Source organism: Pocillopora damicornis, chromosome 12 (genome assembly GCF_964200805.1).
Source record: "Pocillopora damicornis chromosome 12, jaPocDami1.2, whole genome shotgun sequence".
In the NCBI taxonomy this organism is placed as follows: Eukaryota; Metazoa; Cnidaria; class Anthozoa; order Scleractinia; family Pocilloporidae; genus Pocillopora; species Pocillopora damicornis.
Window position 1 is genome coordinate 3,438,738 of NC_142681.1, and position 21,287 is coordinate 3,460,024.

Here is a 21,287-nt window from a genome sequence, read left to right on the forward strand (position 1 = left end):
AACATAGAATCTTCGTCTGCAGTCAAAAGCCAAACACCATGTCTTGATAAACTTTCGCGTTGATCCTCCTGCAATTCGCGGAAATCAAAGAGTTTATAGCTCATGGCCATTGCCAAAATGTAGGAAATTCGATAAAGTACTCTCATTTCAACTCTGTAAAATGGATTCTGGAGAGCATGTGCGATTTTAATCATGGCAGTGAAGTGGCAAACGACTTCTTGGCTTTACGTAGAGATGCTGAAGAATAAATGTGAACTACGGCAAATTGTCTCTGAAACGTGTCCAGTTCACAGCAAAAAGTGTTCATTAAGCTACTAGGATGTCAACAGATTCATCTAGTGACAATATCGACGCACTTGCAGAAAAGAACTTGGTAAGTTAGTTCAAATTTTTGAGATGATACGAATTGAGTTGCATTTATCAAATAATCAGTCAAATTGACATGCATCACATTTCCTCGTTTGTTACACTTCAAGTTTCATGTAAGACGTTGGGAATTTTACTCCATTTTACTTTGCAATCTCGTCGATAGTTAAATAGTTTTTGCTAAGTTTCCTTGGCTATGTTTATAGTAGGAGCACGACGTTAATATAACCATTGTACGAAGATATAATTTTTCAATTTATCAGACATCGCAATCTCTCTGATAATTACTTTAATTTAGAGGAATTAAAGGTTTCTTTGGGAAAAGCCAAATTCGATATTTTGAAATTCAATGCCGTCAATGTTTTCCCTAATAACAAAAGCTCGTTTTGACTTTTAAAACTCAGCAGAAAAGAGAACAGACCTCAGCATGTGGCTCTGGTTAAAGAAAAAAAAACAAAAAACAGATAGTTTGTGGGTTTTTGAGAGCCTCGTAGAGATTCTTTTTACTTTATGCTAAATTTCAAAATATTGAATTTTTAGTTGGAATTGATTTTCTAACAACAGTTCACTGTTATTGATAGTATTTTGCATTCATATACTTTAGTAATCTCCTTCCTACTAAGTGTATCACTTAAATTTGGCTGATATCACCATGGTTGATATTTGGGCCACTTGGCTTGTTCAAAACTATCAATCAATCAATCAATCAACTTTACAGTCATTCTGTCAATCAATCAATTTTCTTTATAAAGTCATTAGTCCTAGCAAGGAAAAATGGGGAAAACATGCCTCTTTAATCTTTTGACTTCAGCACATTTCCTTATAAATCAGAAAGGAGAATTTGGTGTTACATCAAGTTGACACCTTCCAGCTGATAAGCTTGACTGTTCCCATAACCTGTTTGCAAGATAAATGTAACATCTTGGAAAAGCACTAAAAAGTATTTTGTGAAGGAGGCTCCATAGGGTCTTTGACCGTGCAAGATCTGGATGTAAGCAAAGCAGGAAGCAAAAGAAACATAGTGGCTCAATCTGGTCACATGATTGTTTCCTAGAAAAGTTGTATGAAAACGGTGTAACACAATGAATTTTTTGTTTAATGGACTGACTAGAGTCTCCAGCAACTGTATCCATTCCATAATATCCATAGACCTTCTATACCTGAAAAAGAGGTAGACAGAAAAGAAAATACTGGGGCAAAGATTGCAAAACAGATTTTAAAGGTTAATCTTGCTAAGATATCAATCTTGGCAAAGTGCTATTATATGCTTTAATATTTGGGAATAAGAAAAAAGAGACCTTCTTGTCTTTCCTTTGGAAAATTGTTTTTGAAAATTACCATTTCAAAAGATTAGGCAATATCATTTTTATAATAAGCCAAAGAATGAAGACATTTCACAAGGAAATTAAAGATATTGAGATATTTAGGCCAAAGTTAGAGGAATATATCTGCCTCTTGTTAGAGATGATGTTGACAACCACAACAGAAGCTTAATATTATATTGTTACAAAACTGGTAAATCTCTTGAGGGAAAGTAAGTAAAAAAGTAAAGCCTTTATATTGGCCTAAGTGGCCCATGGGGTCGGTGCTTAATTCCAGTTTTCTTAGCATGAAGCAGCTAGGAGTATTGCTACTCCCCCCTGGATGGGATGGTAGTCCATCAAAGGGTTACCCCTAGCACATTTGCTGGTACCCATTTGTACACCTGGGTGAAGAGAAGCACTGTGAGAGGAAAGTGTCTTGCCTAAGAACACAACGCAATGACCACAGCCAGGGCTCGAACCCAGACCACTCGATCCAGAGTTGAGCGCACTGACCATGAGGCCACCACACCTCCACTCTTGAGGGAAAACTTTGAGATAAATTAATAAGGTTTCCTTTTGTAACTCCCACTCTTAAGGGTTGAGGTTTATTCGAAAGTACTCTAGGGTCAGCAACCTTGAGTACATCTGTAAATTAAATTTTGGGTTGATTGGTGAATGGAATATAATGTTACTTGTGTATTGATTTTTATCATGGAACCACCTTGATAGATACTGAAAACTTTTTTTCAGGAATCCTTGTTACAGGAAGATGAAGGATTTGTAGATTTCTTTAACAATTTCCTTGCATTACCAGTAAGTGTAGTAATTTTCTTGTGTGTAACTTGTTTCTATGATAGATTTATAAGGTCCTCTTCTGGCATTTGTGGTTCATATATGTGTAAATGAAGGCTTCACAAGGAGTGATTTAACCCTTTGAACTTTAACATCAGTATGCATATTCTCCACACTTACCTCTGCACATTTTCTGTGATACTATTAAGGAGAATTTGTCAAACAACAAGAGCTTCTTTTAAGTCAGGGACCACTTCCTTTATTCGCATGACCTTACTGTCTGATTCAGAGGTGATATTGTACAGAGAAATTATTTGACAGTTACTCCTAGGGATTAAAGGGTTACGCAAGTGGTCTTTTTGTAACATTTTAAACATGACTTGTAGTGAGTATTATAAAAGGTGAGGTATGGGCATGCTGTTGTATCAAATAAATAGAAAGTTTTAACCAAGAATAATCAAAATTCTAATAGAGAAGTGTGCTGGAAAACAATTTTAATATATATCACAAAATGATTTCTTTCTGATATTTAGTGATTGACAGAGTGTGTAATGTCCAGTTTTAAATTCTGTTCACCCACAGGAACTTGTATATTTAAATTCCAGTCAATCAGCATAATCAAGCTTCCCAGGTATTTGTAATTTTCTGAATAACTTTTCTTTCAGTGCTTTGCAGAGCGTCTTCACTACAACACAGAACTTGGAGTTTTTGAGGAATTTATTGAAAAGTTAGCCGATGATGTGGGTAAAGGAGATGCCAAGGCTGCATCACAGCTGCGTCAATTCACACATTTTAAAGGAACCATCTACAATGTGGCTGCCAATCAATCACGCATAGGTTATTATGTGACTGTACTTGACAAGGTACAAGGCCTGGAATTTGTAAAGAAGCACAGACTGCATCTTTTCCTTAGAAGTGAGCTTTATGCTGAATACAAACTGACTAAACACCTTTCAACTGTCCAGGTACGGTATGCTCCCTGTACATGAAGAACTAGCTTGACCTCTAGTAGTACTGCTTCAAAAGAACCTCGCGGGCTCCTCTCTGAATCCGTGAGAGGTCTCGCACACATCAATATGCATATTCTCCATATTTTCCTAGGGTGCTAACAAGGAGAATTTGTTGAACAGTCAAGAGCTCCTTTAGTTGGTGATCATTTCCTTTATTCTCGTGACCTTAATGTGTGATTCAGGGGTGATATTATAAGGAGAAATTAGATGCTCGTCATCCTTAGGGGCTAAAGGATTAACAGGGATTGCAAATGGAAAACTTGAAAGATTAAGGCTAAAATGTGGTAGCAACAGCTGTAGGCCATTAAACTTTTACGAAGTATAGGTTGAAACAAATTGTTATTTTCTCTTACAGGAATCCTTCTTCCGCGACTTGCACCCAGAAAGTTCAGAGGATGATGACAGCGGAGTCGAAGAAGCCGCCGTTTTCCACCCTGCAGGTCGAAGACGGAGTGTTGTTAGTTTCAATTTAACTCCTTCCTTGGGCGAAGCGCCATCCCCCGATACGGATAGGGACGCTGAGAATGAAGGAATTATGTACCTTCCAACCAATGTGCGATCCATTGAAGAAACCTTCGATGCCTGGCATGAGTCATTTAAACGTACAGAGAGCCGTGCTAGTATGTTTAGCAGTGGGGATGGGAGCTATCGTAAGCTGAACACTCCACAGATTATGGAAGAAGACGAAGCTTCAGCGACACGATCAACGTCGAGCTGCTTCAGTACTAAGGAGAGTGAATCCTCTGCTTCAAACAACGCGAGGCCCGTCTCAGGATTGAGCATTGCTAGTGACAATACTGAAAAGGGGCTGAGTCCTGCGGAGCCCAGTTCTAGGATCAGTTCGGCGAGTACTGTATCTTTTTTCTTAGAAAATCAAAGTTCGTTTGTTTTAAACCAAGAAGAATCAAATGCTTGTGATCTGGATTCGGAGAGTAGGGGGGATCGTCTTGGCGCGGATGAAATGACGCGCAGTTTGTCTTCAGCGCTAAGTTTTATAACCGAGCATGGGAAAGTGATAGGGAACTCTTCTGCCCCAGGAAGTATCATTGGTGAAACAGATTTAGGGGAACAAGAAGACGCAACAAGGAAAGAAGATAACACAAGCGAAAAAGACTTTGTTGTCGAAGAAGTGGTTATTGCAGGTCGAGAGGGCATTTCTTCTAGAGAAGAGGCAGAAAGAGAAAGTGTACCACCCGGGGAGAAAGATTCTGTTGTAGAGTTCGAGCAATTTGCGGAGCACAAGAACTCATGTTTTAAGGAAGGTATAGAGGAGAATCTCGCTAAGACTGAGAGGGACGGGTATCCCTTGGAATGTGAGTCTCTAACTGGTAGCAGCACGGTTGAAAATACTTCACCTGACGGTACTCGGTCTGAAATGGGTATGGGAAACTCTGAGAGTGATGTTATTAAGGAGCCTCTGACACCAGATCTCGGGGCACAAAGAAAGAGTGGTAATGAGGACGCGAGGGAAAGTCTAGATGAAGAACAAGTGCCAAGTATTGATATAGAAGTTACGTGCAGTGATGAAGAGGAAACTTTGGATAAGGAAACTGCTTTGAATGACGACGCGGTCGATTTAAATTCTGTTGCTGACTCTAACAGTGGAGAGAACTGTGGATCGGTCGCAGCACGCATGGAATTATCTCTCAACACTGAAGATATTTTTATCATAAAAGAAAAGGCGTCTGTTTCGAATGCACCTGACTATACTGGGCAAGTAGACGACAATTTAGGTGGAAATGACGAAAAGCGAAGTAGTTCAACAACACAGAGTGACGAGGGAAAGCCAACTGTTTCAGACGAGGATTGTCTTCATTGTAAAAATGCAAAACGTAAGGATGTGTCTCCAACTTTAGGTATGGATGCTTCACTTGGAGAACGCAGCACTTCAAGTAAAGAGGAATTAAAGAAAGTGAACTTATCGAATGTTGGTTCTGATCCTAGAGAGATAGGGTCTGTTGACGAGTATAGTGGACATAGAAGCGCTCAGAGTGGAAGCATAGCTGAAGAAATATCGAACACAGGAATATCGGCGTTATCAGAAGTGGATGTGGACTCGGAGAATAACAATAAAGAAACTTCGTTTCAGGGTCGTGAGAATGATGATACAGAAATGGCGACTGGTGAAATCGAATCTAAGAAACAAGATCTCCAAGGAGAAGAACCCTCCCCGGGAAAAGATTCCGATGAGGATGACGATGACCGCGAAGATGACGATGAAGCAGGTTACACAACCGAGGCCAGTGCGACAACTCTTCAAGGAATTCGAGGCATCTTCGGCTCCAGACGACGTAGCAGTTTGGCGGCTACTTCGGTTGGTTTTGAAGCGGGAGATGATTCAATGTTCAGTGACGATGGTTCTGAATTGGACGACAAACCTTATGATTTAGCTACCAAAGAAGGTTTCGACATGTTCAGAGAGTTCCTTTTGGAGACAAGTGGGGAGAAATTATTACAGTTTTGGTTGGAAGTTGAGTGTGGAAAGTACTTGGAAAAAAAGGACGAAAGAAACAGGTATTTGTTTTAATGCCATTGCTGTATAATTTTTTTTTCTTCATGCGCGGGTATGATATTCAAAAGGCTTGCAAAAAAAAACACAAAAACAAAAATGAAACAGACCGAAACGGAAAAAGAACACATAGAATTTCCTGAGGCCACATCTTCTCTCAAAATATTGTCATTTTAAAGTGAATAATCAAAATAGGTGGCTTCACTTTCGAACAAAAAAAATTGTCATTTATTGACCTATGAGACGATCTTTCTAAAATTAGTTTCAGACATAACACGGCTTGTGCAAGAAGTGTTGAAAGTAATCCGGGATGACTTTGGTTTTGCCTTACTTGCGCAAGAACCAAATGTTACAAGCCTAGAAGCTAATGAGGCTACGAGGATTTTCCTAAACCACGATCTTCCACAAAAACGCGATTGGCTATGGTTTTGCTCCTGATTGGTTAGCAAATAGTGCGAGATTTGTGAGCCAGTCACAGAGGGAAATGAATTAGGGCGCTGTTCGACCGAGTGTAGAAAAACCAAAATCAAATCAATCACAACCGTCAGGCAGGTGAAAGGAGTATATCACAAGGAGCCAATTGCAACTTAACATAAAAACAAGCAGATTTCCTGAAGCGCAGAAAAACGGACATGCCTTAGTCGCGTTTGGCTTTAGTTTTGAAATTGTTTCGTAGCGAAAGTGCCGCGAGTTTTCTGTTTTTGTCACACGGCGAAGTAGGGCAAAACCAAAGTCATCCCGGATTACTTTTAACACTCACATGAAAATTGAATTACCCTAAAATCAATGCAATCCCTTTTTCCTTCGTACACGTAATTGGAAACCTCTCTAAATTGTTCTCTCCCTAGATTGGTGCAGTCTCTTCGTGATAGGTTTTGGAGAAGCGGAGGAATTTACGAGTTCTCTGCAGTTACAAAATCACGATTAAATTTGGTGGATGCATCGACATTGACTTTCGAGAGGTTGTTCTCCATTCAGCCTGACGTACTCAGACCTCTGTTAAGTTACTGGTAAGTTCTTTCCTTTTTAAAAAACCGAGACGGGAACGACAACGAAGACATGGCAAAACAAAAGATCTGATGGGCAGAACAATAGCTCAGCACGTGCGTCTTAAAACGTTGTACAATTCGAAGACGTCATATGCAAAACAACACCGTGATCTCCTAAACTGACGCACTTGCAAACAGAAAAACCAACGGCTAATTATCAAAGTTTGCTTTTGAAACACTGCTCATATACGTTATGATGAAGTTGCGAAATTCTTACTCAAGAATTGACATCAATTCAGTTTTCTAATCCACGTCACCCTTGGCCTTTCTCTTCCCCCCCCCCCCCCCCCAACCGCGCAAGGTCCCTTCCATATTGGTGCCAGTATCTTGGACGCCGCTTCCTGCTCCCATATGGTACCCGAAAAAAATAGTTTTCAGTTCACAGCAATTCCTATCTCTCCAAAAAATAATGTACTGTGTGATGGAAAACGACTGCCAAACGAATTTTTTATACCATTCGCATACAAAGCATTCTGTTAAAACTTTATTTACTGCTGTATTGTACTCACAGGTGTATACGTTTTACGATGCATCAGCAACGTGTTTCTCACTCTCATGACCACGATTACAACACAATGTCACAAGACAGGCTGAAATCATGTTTTAGACGTGAGATCACATCATCAAACCTTCCACAAGTCCCTGCGCACGTGGGTCTGTCCCAAGTTCTAGCGAACAACGCCTTGGCCAGGCCCCAAAGTAGCTTTGTCAAGAACCGGCCGGTAACGCAACACCAGACATCCAGACCTCAAGTACGAGCCAAATCTGCCCATCCACGGCTTTTGCAAGCGAATAAGTATATGCATACTAATGCAAGTACGACGCAATTACAGGTGGGTGACAAAGAACAGGGAATTTTTACGTTGAGTTCTTGGACAGGGGAATTCTCCCGAAAAATCCTTTCAATGATTCCTCCACTAACGGTGGCATGGGAAAGGTATTTATGGAATCGTAAAGGAATGGAAGGAAAAGGTTGATCAAAGCTGGTTTTAATGTGGCTTAAAATGAACGAATAGCCAGCAGGTTTGATCCATGTTGTGAGATAGAACGTGGTTGTACTGTACCACTGATATACTTTCACTTTACTTGTCGCGTCATTCATAAGACCTCATTATTATCTCTCATTACTGTCTGCCATACAATTCCTATGATGATGGTTCGAAGAATTTGGTAATGGATCAACTAATAATCCCCTAATTGATAGCTCTCTTTGTTCTCCTCACTTTTCTGTTTGATATTGTGTAGATATTGTAAGTAGAAATTCTGTCTTGGTCACTCATGCGAGTTAAAGGGTTGAAGAGCTGTTGGCATGAGTGCCCTAAAACCAGAACTAAACCAGTAAGCATAAAGAGAAATAAGAACATAGTTGACTATTACCGGGAACCAATCAGAGCTCAAAGCAGAAACCAGTAAACTGCCTAAGGCGCGGGAAAACGCGACTGACCAAGTCTCGATTGGGTTTAGTCTTGCGTATGATTGGTTGTGAGAGCTGCCTGACTTTTCAAGAACAATGAAATCCCAGATTATGTTAACAATATGTGAGAAAATTGTTCTTCGAAGTAATTTTTTTGTTTTTTTCAGAACATTATTGCTCCTGTGAGGACGGGATACGGTTTTGAGCAGCCCCCGGGACCGTCCTTTCCTGTTGAACCGGAACCAGACTATGCACCCTCCGTTAGGCTGTTTATCAACCCCGTGCCCTCCCCTGATAGTAAAATTCAGAGAATGATGAGGTGAGTAAAATGTACCCTCGACACGTGACGCTTTTGACTGTGTTGACTCTGGGAGTAGACAGGACGCGTGTCACATGTGAACTCAGTAATGAAGTAGCTCTCTACAGAGTTGAAAACAGAACTTGCCAAACTTTGCTCAGGGCATTGAATTCCGTTCGCTCGCTTTTTTCGGAAATATCTCAATAGACTTAATATTTTCAATTGATTTCGTTGTCTCTTATTTGTATTTTTTCTTCTGTTCTCCTAATGAAGGACGCTCCACCGAACTTCTATTTATGTCGAGGGTTCTAAGCCGGCTCTTGCCAGAGAAACTGGATCCAAGACCGCCGCTATGGTGGATTCGTTGATACAGGGACTGATTTACGAGCGGCAGACTGGGGACTACTTTAAATTGTTTTTGCAGAAGTCAGGAAACGAGGTAATTAGAAGACTAATTAGTTGGAGAGCTACCCTTGCACTGGCGCGATGAATGGCAAACCCACTCAAATCTTCACTGTAGGCAACCCAACTTCCAACTCCTTCTTTGGAGGCTTCTTAAGCTTGTCCTTGGTTAAGAACCAAACTCAAAGTCCGACTATGTGCTTATAATTGTTATGTGAATGCTTACGTTCCATAATCGGTGAGTTTAATGTTCAATCGTTCTCTTGTAGACTTGGATGAACTGCTTGGCTTTTTGGAAATCTCTTCAAGAGTACAACGCGTACTTTTTTGCCGATTCTCTCAATCCTTCTCTATTGTCAAGGAAGGCACGGGTATGGACTAAGTAATTATTTCAAGAAGAACCTAATAACATAAATAAATCACGAATAATGTAAAACAGTTGGTCTGACAATGAAACAAAATAGACGTCTGGAACAGTTGGAACATGTGATCGTCTAAAGATCCCGGCTGATAGAGGAGTTAACAGAGAACGTCATTAACTCCTTACACCCTAACATCAGTATCCATATTCTCCAAACTCTTCTCCATACATTTCTTTGAGTACTGATGATGAGAGTTTGTAATTTGTGTAACAAACAAAGCTTCTTGGGTTAGCGATCGTTTCCTATATTCTCAAAATCTTAATGAATGATCTAGTAGTATTTCTTTAAAGAGAAAATAGATGCTGGTCTCTCCAAGGGTTTAAAGGGTTAAAAATGTTGCAGCACGCAGGACTTTCTTGGAGCAAACTGAAATGGCCATCAAGAGTATCGTTACTTTCCGTGGATAGGATCGTAGTCGATCGCATGTTAAACCTCCCCTCCTTCCCCCTTCACTTCGCAACGACATTTTCTGATCCCGGGGTACAGCGGGAGAAAAGTGTCTTTCCAAAACACAACCCAATAACCTTGGCTACATCTCAGTTCAACTCTGACCTTTGGAGACTATTAAGCCACAGTTGTTAATTCCTGTTTAGAGTATGTTAACTTTGTGGGTAATCTTATCGGTTACATTGATCTTTCACAACCCATAGACAATGTACGCCAATTTCGTCGTATCAGGCAGCGCTCAGGATGTTCATGTGCACAGGGACATTCAGGTGCAGGTACATAAAGAACTGGAACCACCGTATGAGGAGCTATTTGACGCAGTCGAGGAGCATGTTCTTCATTCACTTCTGGAACCCTGGCAACTTCATTTAGAGCAAGAAAAAAGCGTGTTCGATGCTGAGGTTAGGTTAAAAATTTTGATTTTTGCGTCTAAGCTCACTGCTTCTTCTTACTTAAACGAACGCATCCATTCCTCTACGAGATACCGGCTCTCCGAGAAACTTCTATTCAATCATGATTTCACCCTTTCACTCCCAAGATCTTGCGTCAATACAGAATAAATGTCATCCATTTTCATTTTACTATCATCTTTAATTAGGTACCTAAACAACAGACCTTGAGGCATATTGAAATTCAAGTGGTGGCGAAACGAAGGCAGAGCATTATTTCAACTCGTAGAGGGGTAAGAACGAGTCAATTTAGAGCACACAGAGTAGTATTCACCGACAACAGAGTCTCCCCTTCTTAACTAAAGTTAGATCTGTTGGTGTTTTCAAGTTTGCTTCCTGAAAAATATGGAATAGTCACTTTTGATTTTTTAATAAATTACAGACTTTCTTGATGTTTGACGTAGCCTGCGAGTAGCTCCTCATTATTAAGCAACGCTAGGCGGCGGGGAGAGATCTGCAAGGGGTCTGGCACTAATAATAAGTCACCAGACTCCCGGCAAACCTCTCCCCGACCAGTCCTAAATCTTGCGGGTGGAGAAACACGCGTGCTGCAGCGTTGTTTGTTTTGTTTTGCTTTGTTCTGTTTCCGAAAAACTTCAACGTGCAAGTTATAGTAATTGGCGGTTTTGCGCGTCAATTATTTCTCAGATCCTTATTTCCAATTGTGTGTCGATCTATTTCCTCACTTATTTACCACTGTATTATTTTATTTTATTTTTCCATTTATTTATTTCATATGATTAGTTGTTGCACGCTTATTATTTTGAAGCTTGACCCAGCCGAAGAGGATCATGAAAAAGAGCGAATTTCTGTGGAAGAAGCCAACAGACCTTTCCCTGTTCCAAAAGATGGAATCACGTTTGAATCACTCATAAGAAACCGAGACGAAGTGGAATACTTCAAAGAATTCCTCAACAAGAAACATAACAGAGGTGAGGGCAAGGGTCTGGAAGGGGAGGGTGGGGGGAGGGGGTTCCCACTCAAGACTGGGGGAGTGCTTGTCGGGAATTTGAAATGTAAACTCGAAAGGAGACTATTTCTATGCTGGCTGAGGCCCCACTTGATCCCCTTTGGTTACTACATAGATACATCAAAAAAGTACGAGCTACCGTGATTTTGAAGAAGATTTCACCTGCTCGAAACGTCTTTACTCCTTATCCTTTCGTAATTCACTGAAAGGAACCTTGATTTTTTTCATTAAGTTATACCTACTGTACTAAAAACCCTAAGTGAGGCTTATATCAGTAATTAGCTCCTCTGTCGGGAACTGGGGCACGCATTAAAGCAACTATGTAATCGTTGGCTACGGAATATGTCAACTACAGGAAGTGCCTACCCAATAAACTGACCAGCCGAAGCATTGTAAGTTCTGTTAGATCTCGACCGTGATTATGACCAAATCTTAAGAAAACTTGCGATCACTGAATAGCGTAAGCATCTATATTGTGACTTGTCTTGGATTGTCTCCAGCGGCCGGAGAATTCCAGCAAACCTCTTCGCGAGACGATAAGCTTCTTCGGGGGGCGAGGTGGACGTCATCATCTCAGCATCGTTTTATCATTACCTGTTCTATTTCTGACGCTCAGCATCACGCTATCTTGTGTTCTTAAGGTATCAAAGATCTCATGGCTTGGACAGACATGGAGACTTTTCGCCGCGTTCCCCGATTCATGGAAGAGAAACGTGACAAGAAAGCCAAAGAAATTCGCGAGAACTGGCTCGGTAAGAAATATTTCTTTGGAGCTGACAGCCCAGCAACAAGGGATGGCCAAAACTTGGTAGGATAAACAGTTCATGTTGTTATTGTTCTCGCCTTTAGTCCTGTACTTATCAAATATTACATCTCTCCATCCTCCCTTGTTTCCGATTTCTTCCTTTCCCTAGTTTTTTTTTTTGGTTTGTTTTTCTTTATTGTAGCTAGATATGATTCATTTCTCGCGAAAACTGTTGTTCGCCTGTCAACTCGCTTATGTCGGCGGTTACATTGCGCACGCGTTCGGTTACATTATTTCCGTTCATATCTCTGTTTCCTTGCATCCTGCACTTGTCTCTTTTTGCCTGTTTGTGTTTTCCGTTACATATTTTGCCTCGTCATGTATCGAGTCAATTCTGTAGTTATGGCTGTACGTAGTTTCCCGTGGTACATCAGTGTGTTGAGAGTCACTAGACACTTGTGGCCATTTTGGTTTTCATTCCGCAGGTTGTACTCAGCTGCTCAATCAAAACCAATCTAAGCAGCTGTTGTTTTCTAACTTTTTTCCTTGGATGCTCTCTCATTCACAGATAATGAACATAAACGGGGGACGCCCGATAAAGGAACGACCCCAGTCGCCAGTTATACTCGAAAGCCAGAAGTTTGTTCGCGCGCGAATTGAGCGCCGATGGTTGATGTTATTTAAACAAACGGCAGAATTTCTAGAAAGGCAAAAACCTCGCGCAGTTAGCGTGCCAGAGATGGTAGAGGACATCATGTTGAAGAGGCGGCTGCAGAGGAGTGAAGCCGCCTGGAAGGTAAACATTCTTTAGAACAACTATTAGATGAGTATCTAAATAAAGCGGGATTGCGTGGATTTTGCTTCATTACTTCCGTTGATTGGTCAAGAAATTTGGCGCCAATTTCTCAACCAATCAAATGGGAAATTATACCTAATCGCGACGTAGTCACTTTTGTTTTCCCGCGCTTCTGTTAGTTTGCCTTTTCTCTTAATTGAGTTATCATTGGCTCCTTGTGATATTTGTCTTTCTTCTCATTGGCTGCTGTGCCTAAGAAGCACTCAATCGCTCAGGATCGGTTACCTGCGTCAGTTATGAGTCTTATTGAAGCTCTTTCTGTCATTGTCCTTTTTTATTGTTTGGCCGAAGTTCAACCTAGCTGCGCGTCACATGAGGTTAATTTGTTTTGTCTCTCCAATTAAGATTTTAAACAGCAGGTGGGTGTCTTCGTCGCGTGACGTAGTGGCATTGCGTCAGACGCTACTCAATCCCAGTCTCGCTGCCGAATTCACGGCTTTCGTGGCAATGAAGGGAGACACCCTGGAAAGTAATGTTCAATTTTGGCTCGAAGTACAGAAATTCAAGGTAAGGTTTCTAGTAAGCGGTTTCACTTGCTAGTGGATAAAAATGGATATTCATTAGTTTACAGTAGAAACGGAGGCAAAGTCCCGAGAGCGTTTACGATCAACCCTTTAAATCTCACGAGTGACTAACATGTAACTTCTCCCTACAAAATCCATACATTATCCACTAAATAGGTAATGAAAATATTCGAACTTACCAGGTAGAAGTTGTTATCTTGATTTAGTACCAAATTCTTGTAACTAAGTCACGAGGAAATGTGTAGCAGGAAGAAGGGAGAATTAGAAATAAGATCTTAGGAGTTAAAGAGTTACGTGCAGTAATAGCTTCGACAAAATCTGAGTCGCGAAAATCAGTTTGTATTTCGTCTGATTCTACTCAAAATCGAGTATAACCCCGGTGAAAATGAAAGTCAAAACTGATGGTTTGACATGTTTTGTATGTGAATGGCAAATTCGACCAAAAGGGAGAGTTTTCAATTTTGTCCATTTATGCACAAGGATAGCAATGGTCAGCTACTCTAAATTTTGCCTCATCATAGTTGGCTCCTCAAATAAAAACCTTTTTCCTCGACGCTGCTTGTTGTCACATAGATGTAGGCTAGGTTGCATTGCGTTACTAATGGTCCCTCTTTGTTTTATCAACAGGATTTATGTCATGCACATGCGCAACAAGCCCTAATTCAACGCAAAATTCAGACCATCATAGACTGTTTTCTGAACTCGGCTATTGCTCCTGAACTGCAAATCGATATTCCTATTGAGATGGCTGACAAACTGATGGAAAGGCTCTCGGGGAGGAATCCTTCAATTCATCCTTACGTCTTCAGAGAGGCACAGGTAAAGAAATTGGAGGGGAACACTCCCAGAGTGTCTTAGAAGAACAGTGCTAAATACGAGACTAATTTGCCCCCCACCTTGGACATATGCAATGCAAAATTAAAATGCCTGCTCGTTTTTCTTTGTTTCTCTTCAGATGACCGTTTTTCGAGTTCTTTTTAACCACTGGAAGGAGTTCATAACTCACCGGAGTAAAATACCAGAGGGCGAGGATCCAAGGGAACACTTTGCTGAAATGCTGAGGAGACACAGGGCTGACAACAAGTCTAAGAAGGAGGCCAGTGAACGGAGGAGACTGGCGCGACTTAGTGCCGAAAGAAAAAAGAAAGAAAAGGAGGAACGAGAAAAGAAGCGCATTGAAGATCTGTCAAGGTGAGAATTGAAAAGAAAGATTGACAATGACGTCGTGATGTATCAGCTGGGTTCCCTCTTTGAAACTCGAGAACCACGAAAGGATTTAGAAATTTTTTTATTGAGGGAGGGGGTGGGGGGGGGGGTGGGCGGGTGGGAAATCTAAACCCTTAACCCCTTCCCTTGGATTCGTCACTGAGAACGCTGTCGTGTTGCGAGCACAGCGTAAAAAAAACTTAGAAAATGACACAGCGAACTCCTCTTCATGACAGGTGAGATAAGGTCGTGTGGTGGAAAGTTAGACATGAATGGCTTATCAGTGCAATTGTGTCCACAGCTTATTTAGTATGGACACAGGCTCCTATTTTTACTCGGAAGAGGATGATCTACGCTCTTGGTCGTACTCCAAGCACTTAGTGGAGCAGGAGAGACAGGAACACATCAAACGGCTTAGGGAACAAGGAATTATTGTCCCGGAGGAAGAACTCGTGGAAGAAAAGGGTGAGTCATTTTTATTTTGTTATAATTCGTTTCCATGCTTTTTGTTTTGATAAAAAAAGATTTTTTTGCCCTCTCGTGTGTCAGATAAGTTTCATTCAACCCTAGCAGAAGTCATCAGAGTCAAGTGAAGAGTTGTTGTCAATTGAGTATTATAAGTCTAGCTCTCTGGTGGTGACTTCTGTAACGGTGGTCGAAACGTCATTTACCAGTACAAACAGCAATCCTTCTCAGGAATAACCTCACCTACACTCTCCTACTTCACGCCTAGATGATACTCCTGGGTTTCAACCCTTTACTGTTTTGATAAATTATGAGGCCACTCTGGTCTTTGAATCTTGTAGCGTCCAAGTTAAATTTGGAGACGAGAAGTGGGCTGGTGTTTGACTAAACATGACATCGTTGTTTTCATTAACCAGTGAGTATTACTCCCCTAGAAGATTGTTTTTCTTTCTGTTTCTCGTTGCAGAGGAGACGAAAAGTCGTCGCTCTCGCGTCTCCATGACAAAGTCCTCCACTTTTGGCAAGAAAGGTACAGAGAATTAATTTTCTGATTCAAACCTCTCCATGTTTGCCGCTTAAGTAGAGCTTCCAGTCTGAGCTGATATAAGCATTGGATAGTGATATTATTATTTATTTCTCTCATTTTTTATCGTAGTTCATGACACAGCCAGTGACAAGAAAAGCAGTGAAGGTGAGCTTCATTGTAGTGCAGTACTGTGTTTGTTCAAGCCTACTGAGACGATGAATTCAGTGTCATCTGGGGCGTAGGCATAAACGCCCCCAAGGAGGCATAAACACAGAAGGCAGCCTTAGGTTGAGTGTCCTTTTCCCTGGCGCTTGCCACACATCCTTTGCCCCTATTGTTTTGCTAAAAAAATTTTAAATAAAGGCTTCATTGTTGATTGTTCGATGTCGAGTAGTTGCTTGTACTGCTTGTGGCCGTCAGCGTCTAAAAATCGTCTTTGGTTTAGCTCCCTCTCCTTACATTTAGGAGAAATACCACTCAAAGTAAATTTTCGAGAAATCCTCGTCCCCCAAAACAGAAACTTACCCTCACAGAAGCACTTCTTTGAATTCAACAAATCATTTATTTTAGGATCTTCGAGGAGACTTCAAGTAAAGCTCGGAAACCTTAAAAAGCACACACATGGTCAGATGTCTCCGTCGTTAGCTAGGCGTGGCTCTACCGTGTCTACAGTTGTGTCAGTGACGCGCCGTAATTCTGGTGTGTCGCTTGCATTGTCACGCAAGGATGAAAAAATGAGTGTGGCAACAGTAAGTAAAGATGACAAAGGTGTCGAAAAAAGAGAAGAAAAAGTCACTGTCCTAAAGGATACGCAAGAGGAAAAGATAAATCAAGGAAAAAGCTCTGAGATTCAAGTGATCCATATCGCCTCTCCAGAAACATCACAACCTCATAACGAAGGTAAATTGTTACCGCAGCGATCACGCAGTTCTAGGCGACTTCTACCAGGAAAACAGCCACCGAAATCCGCTGGAAAGAAACGTGTTCCCTTAGATGCTATTTCGTGTATTAGTGACTACAGTGTTTTAAGTAATATTGAGTTTCAGCCTCGTGTGACGCCGTTAGGGAAAGATGGTCAACAGGGAGGAACCTCTCTACTTACGTCCAAATCTCTCAAGGACTTCACAAACTCGCCTGAAGGTAAGGAGCTTTGTTGGAAGCACTGTCTAAGCCCCGGTGCGGTTACGAAGCACCTGAATGAACCAACTTTGTAACCAAGCTCTTTTGAAAGAGGCTTTTCATCCCCTAGTGTAATGAAATTAGAATTTGGATTATGTTGGTGTTTGTAAAGAAGGCTATAGAGGGTCTTCAGGGATGGGTTAATGGTCCATGATTACGCTGGAGGGAGGAGGGGATCTTGGTGGTAACCTTTCCAACTAATCAGAAAATATCAGCTGCATGCATTGTGTTGCTGCGATAAATTCTCCTCCAAGGAATCGATTAAATTTTCTACACTTTCTATCGTTACAGGAGCTCAACTCTCGATGCCTTTACCGCTGGTCAGAATCACGTCAGCATCTCATCTTGAAAAGTCGGACACCGACGGCTCAATCGGAGATCCATCGCCATTGTACTACAAACCACGTCCGATGACCCAGAGCCTCAAGAAATCGCCCACCAGGCCGGGAAGGAGAAAGGGCCTGGGACTTACTAAAGAAGAAATGCAGATCAAACCGGATGTAATTGTGAACTAACTGACGAATGTTCTCTCCATTATATTTTTCTTTTCCCTTTGAAGCTAGTGTGAAATGGATTTTTTCAAACTGAGGTTCATAAGAATCTCATCTTAACTGTGCTAAATTTACGGTACATTCTCGGAAATCGGTCAAAATTATTCTCAGAATGGTCACACAATCGCGTGCGCAACTTGCGTCACGTCGTTTGAATTTCTGGTAAAAAAGTCGTTATGTATAGAAAAGTTACTAGATATCTAATGTACATTGAATGTAAAAGTTATTGTATGACATAAAATGTCTCTATTGCGCATGCGACCAGGAGAGACGTGTGCGTCAGCACAGGAAAATGTGTCTGATTATTCAATTGCGACCAATCAGATTGGAACACGTTCAGTTGTTAAAAAGAATAGTAATGTTCGTGTTCAGATTCCTCTGTGGCATAGTCATTAATGCAACGAAATAAACCCTATTTAACAATTCCAATTAGTCTAATTTAAAAGCAATATTATTAGCAAATTTTGAGCAGGAAATGACAGAAGGAGTTTTCTTTGTCAGCTGTAATGACAACTTGTGGATGATGGCTACCCTTCGCGAGTTGATCATCGAAGTTGCGTTGTTCATCTTGCTCTATGGCTTTGATATTGGGACAGACATCAGCGTGTTGTTGGAAGCGCAACGAACTTATAACGACTACAGAAGCCTGTTTCAAAATTCTAACGATAGTGCACGCAATGAATCGAAACAAATTGGGTTTTGTTCCAGTGGTCCTTGGAACACAGAAGACTATCAAAGAAACTTAGGGTCTTTTGACAGCACATTGATAGCAATGAAAGTCTTTCTAACGTTGGCGAGCTTTCTCTTCCTTTTGTATCTGGCTCTTCATTTATGGATCATTCATCTCGTTATTGAAGACCCCGATCTAGAAGAACACGAAATCGAAAAGTATATCACGGCAAAATTTGTCTTTGGGTTGACTTGTAGCATGGTTCAAGACATCTCTTTGACCAGTCTCTCCGTTGATTTGTTCGTCAAACGCGCCGGACCTAAAGGACTCATTTGTTGGGGATGTTATTACGATGAAACTTGCGTGAATAAGTACATCCTTGGAAAACGTTTCGATCACACAACAACACTTCTCGCCATCAGCCTTACAGCTGTGGTGATTTTGAGCCTTTACAAAGGTTTTGTTATATTCTATCGATGGAGCCGAGTCGACGAATGCCATTGTTACGAAATCCGTGCGTGCGTTTCGTTATTTGTTGGCGGTTGTTTCGCGCTTGTTGTTTTGACTCCGTGTTTGGCGCTGTTCAAGTTCGCGTTCTTCACGCTTCCTTCAGAATCTGAAAATGTGTTCAGTGGCATAACTGATAAACTGTTCATGATCGGTATCATGATATGGGGTGTTTTCATTGTAATAGCCTTTTGTTGTCCCCTGCTACGTTTATGTCTACGCAAGTCGCGCAGAGCCTGACAAAATGTTATATGCTTCAGAACTGAAGAGTACAAAACGAGATGAAACCTTGTCCATACCCAGTATAGCTTGTTGATTTTTGTGGTTGCATCTATTTTCTTTTGAAGATGAACGGTGAGCCAAGTCGATTCAATGCTTGAGCTAACTAACCTTCAATGGTGCAATTTTAATAAGTATTTTGTTGTACTCGCAAAGGAAGGCGTTTCAATTATTTTATAAATTTCAGTCAATAGCCGTGTGTAAGTTCATCAGATTGCAAACGTCGCAGAAAAGAATTATATCAGCGCTGAAATAGCTACCAAGAAATGAAAATAAAGCAAAAGGATCTTTAATTGAGCCTTTTTTTTCAACCCTGATTGTACACCCCCCAACTTATTATTGAGTATATTCATGGTTTTAATCAAATTAAATTTTTGGAAATATTTCTAAAAAAACTCCTTATTACAAATCACAGACAATGAAACACGATAGAACTCTTTGGATCAATACCGTTAAACTTACGCAAAATGACATGAGAAGGAAACTGAAGGCGAGTTAATGCAAACTAACATGTAAATTATTTTTGATTGCTACCTAGGAGAGTGAAACCAGAATGAAACATTTTATTGCCTTAACACATTTTCGGCAATGAAGAACAATGGATTTGTTTTGAAAATTTACATGGCGAAGATAAGAGTGTTATTTCACGAATAAAATCTAGCACTTTTTTGAAACAATTTAAAAGTTTTCAAGGAAATCGATAATTGTTTTAAAATCTGCAATCAGCCATGCAGTTACAATTTCATGGTTATGAAAACGTGACCAAGAATTGTGATTAAAATAATGTTAAAAAAGCTTAGTATCATTCATATGTAAAAACATCCTTGAGCCTTCCCCCTAAAATGTTTCGTTTCCAAGGTAACAAACTTCCCATTTGTGACAATGTGTCAATCAGTCAGACAATAAATAAGGAAGGAGAAAGAAAAGAAAGTCTTTGAGCGAGGGAACCTAATAATTATTTGCTTCACCCAGACATCTGTAACAATTAATGTACTGGCAGGGAGGTCAGGAAAAAGGCTTTTGAATCAGGGCAAAGTATTTCCATCTGCAGTCAGACAAAATTTAGGATTAAATCTTATGAACGCTTGACGTTTAGCACGTGCGGAGGAGCACCTGGATTTTTTTTATTTTTTTCACAAGAGGAAGGGCAAAGTTACTTCAAATAATCAGAATTACCACAATCAGCTAGGAGCAGGTCGCTAATCTCGTACCCAGATCCTACCGTTAAACTGTATCTGAAATGTATTTTCCTTTCCACCGTTTGGCCGTTAAAGGTCTGGTTACAAGACCAGCCGGTCTCCCAAATAGAAATAGAGAGGGTGAGGGTATGCAGAAATCTAGCTGCCCTTAGGTATATTGCAATATGCATTTCTATCGCACCACCCCTCCCTCCCCCCAAAAACCCATTTTTCCTTCACCTGATGGAAAGGAACGGTCACATGAGTAATTCTCCATTTTCCAGCTGAAAATCGTCTTCACTGATCGACCTCAATGGACTAAAAAAACATCCTTACCTACATATATTAGATTCCAGGTCATGTCGGGTCATTTAGCGATATGTATTCACATTAGAAGAAAGGAGTCTGGAAAAATACCAATGACACACAAAAATATTTTGAACACTTGAAAAAAATAACTATCTTGATATAAAAAGGGTAGAATTGGGAATAGACTGGGGGACTATGGTTGTTCAGAACGTACGTGACCGTGCGTGATGGTTGATTTGCAATGCCTGAAAAGTAAAGTTTCAGAGAGTCTACTGCGTCAAATTTCTTTTCAAGAAGAGAAAGCTCCCAGATAGAAAAAAAGGTTTAACACTGGTAAAAGGTTATTCATTTGGGAAACAGAAATCTAAAATCTAAATTTATATCGATGAGCAGCGGAAAAGGAAAATAAGGAATATCCTGGGAATTTGGCTTTCCTTGCTCTCAAGGTTAAGTATATGTCTATGATTGATGAATAAATCCAAATAGTAAATATCTCTTTGTTTAATTCCTATCAGGGGTGTGTTGTATCAACACGAAGTTTGATTTTCTTGCCAAAATTAAAGTGAGTTTAAAATGGCAAAACGCAACAAGGTTTTTATCGCGAAAACAACATGTTGATGTTTTTTAGAGCCGTGGACCTGTATTTAAAGGGGCTTTTAACGCTAACACCGAAGATATAGGGGTGACACGAAATTTTAATAGTACTCCTGAGGCCAGATCTGCTTAGTTAATTCAAATGTCAATCTTTACTGCTGATGAGACTAGTTATTCTCATCGACTGTTTGCTGGATAATAAATTAATAATTTAAGGAGAAATTGAAGGTTAATCATTATGAGGAGGTGGAGGGTGGAAGAAGGGT

At 40.6% G+C, this 21,287-nt stretch overlaps 1 protein-coding gene across 1 annotated transcript; it reads left to right on the forward strand.

Moving 5' to 3' along the window:
- Window positions 1-246: 246 nt before the first annotated feature.
- LOC113684868 (uncharacterized) lies at window positions 247-17,913 on the forward strand. The gene is made up of 22 exons (XM_089190088.1): window positions 247-373; window positions 2,421-2,483; window positions 3,128-3,427; window positions 3,828-5,986; window positions 6,830-6,991; window positions 7,542-7,863; window positions 8,612-8,763; window positions 9,016-9,181; window positions 9,414-9,515; window positions 10,217-10,414; window positions 10,612-10,695; window positions 11,232-11,394; window positions 12,074-12,240; window positions 12,746-12,973; window positions 13,379-13,540; window positions 14,185-14,376; window positions 14,513-14,748; window positions 15,065-15,228; window positions 15,695-15,757; window positions 15,884-15,919; window positions 16,325-16,894; window positions 17,225-17,913. The coding sequence occupies exons 1-22, from the start codon at window positions 320-322 to the stop codon at window positions 17,446-17,448; spliced, it is 5,967 nt and encodes a 1,988-aa protein (XP_089046214.1). The 5' UTR covers window positions 247-319; the 3' UTR covers window positions 17,449-17,913.
- Window positions 17,914-21,287: the final 3,374 nt, after the last annotated feature.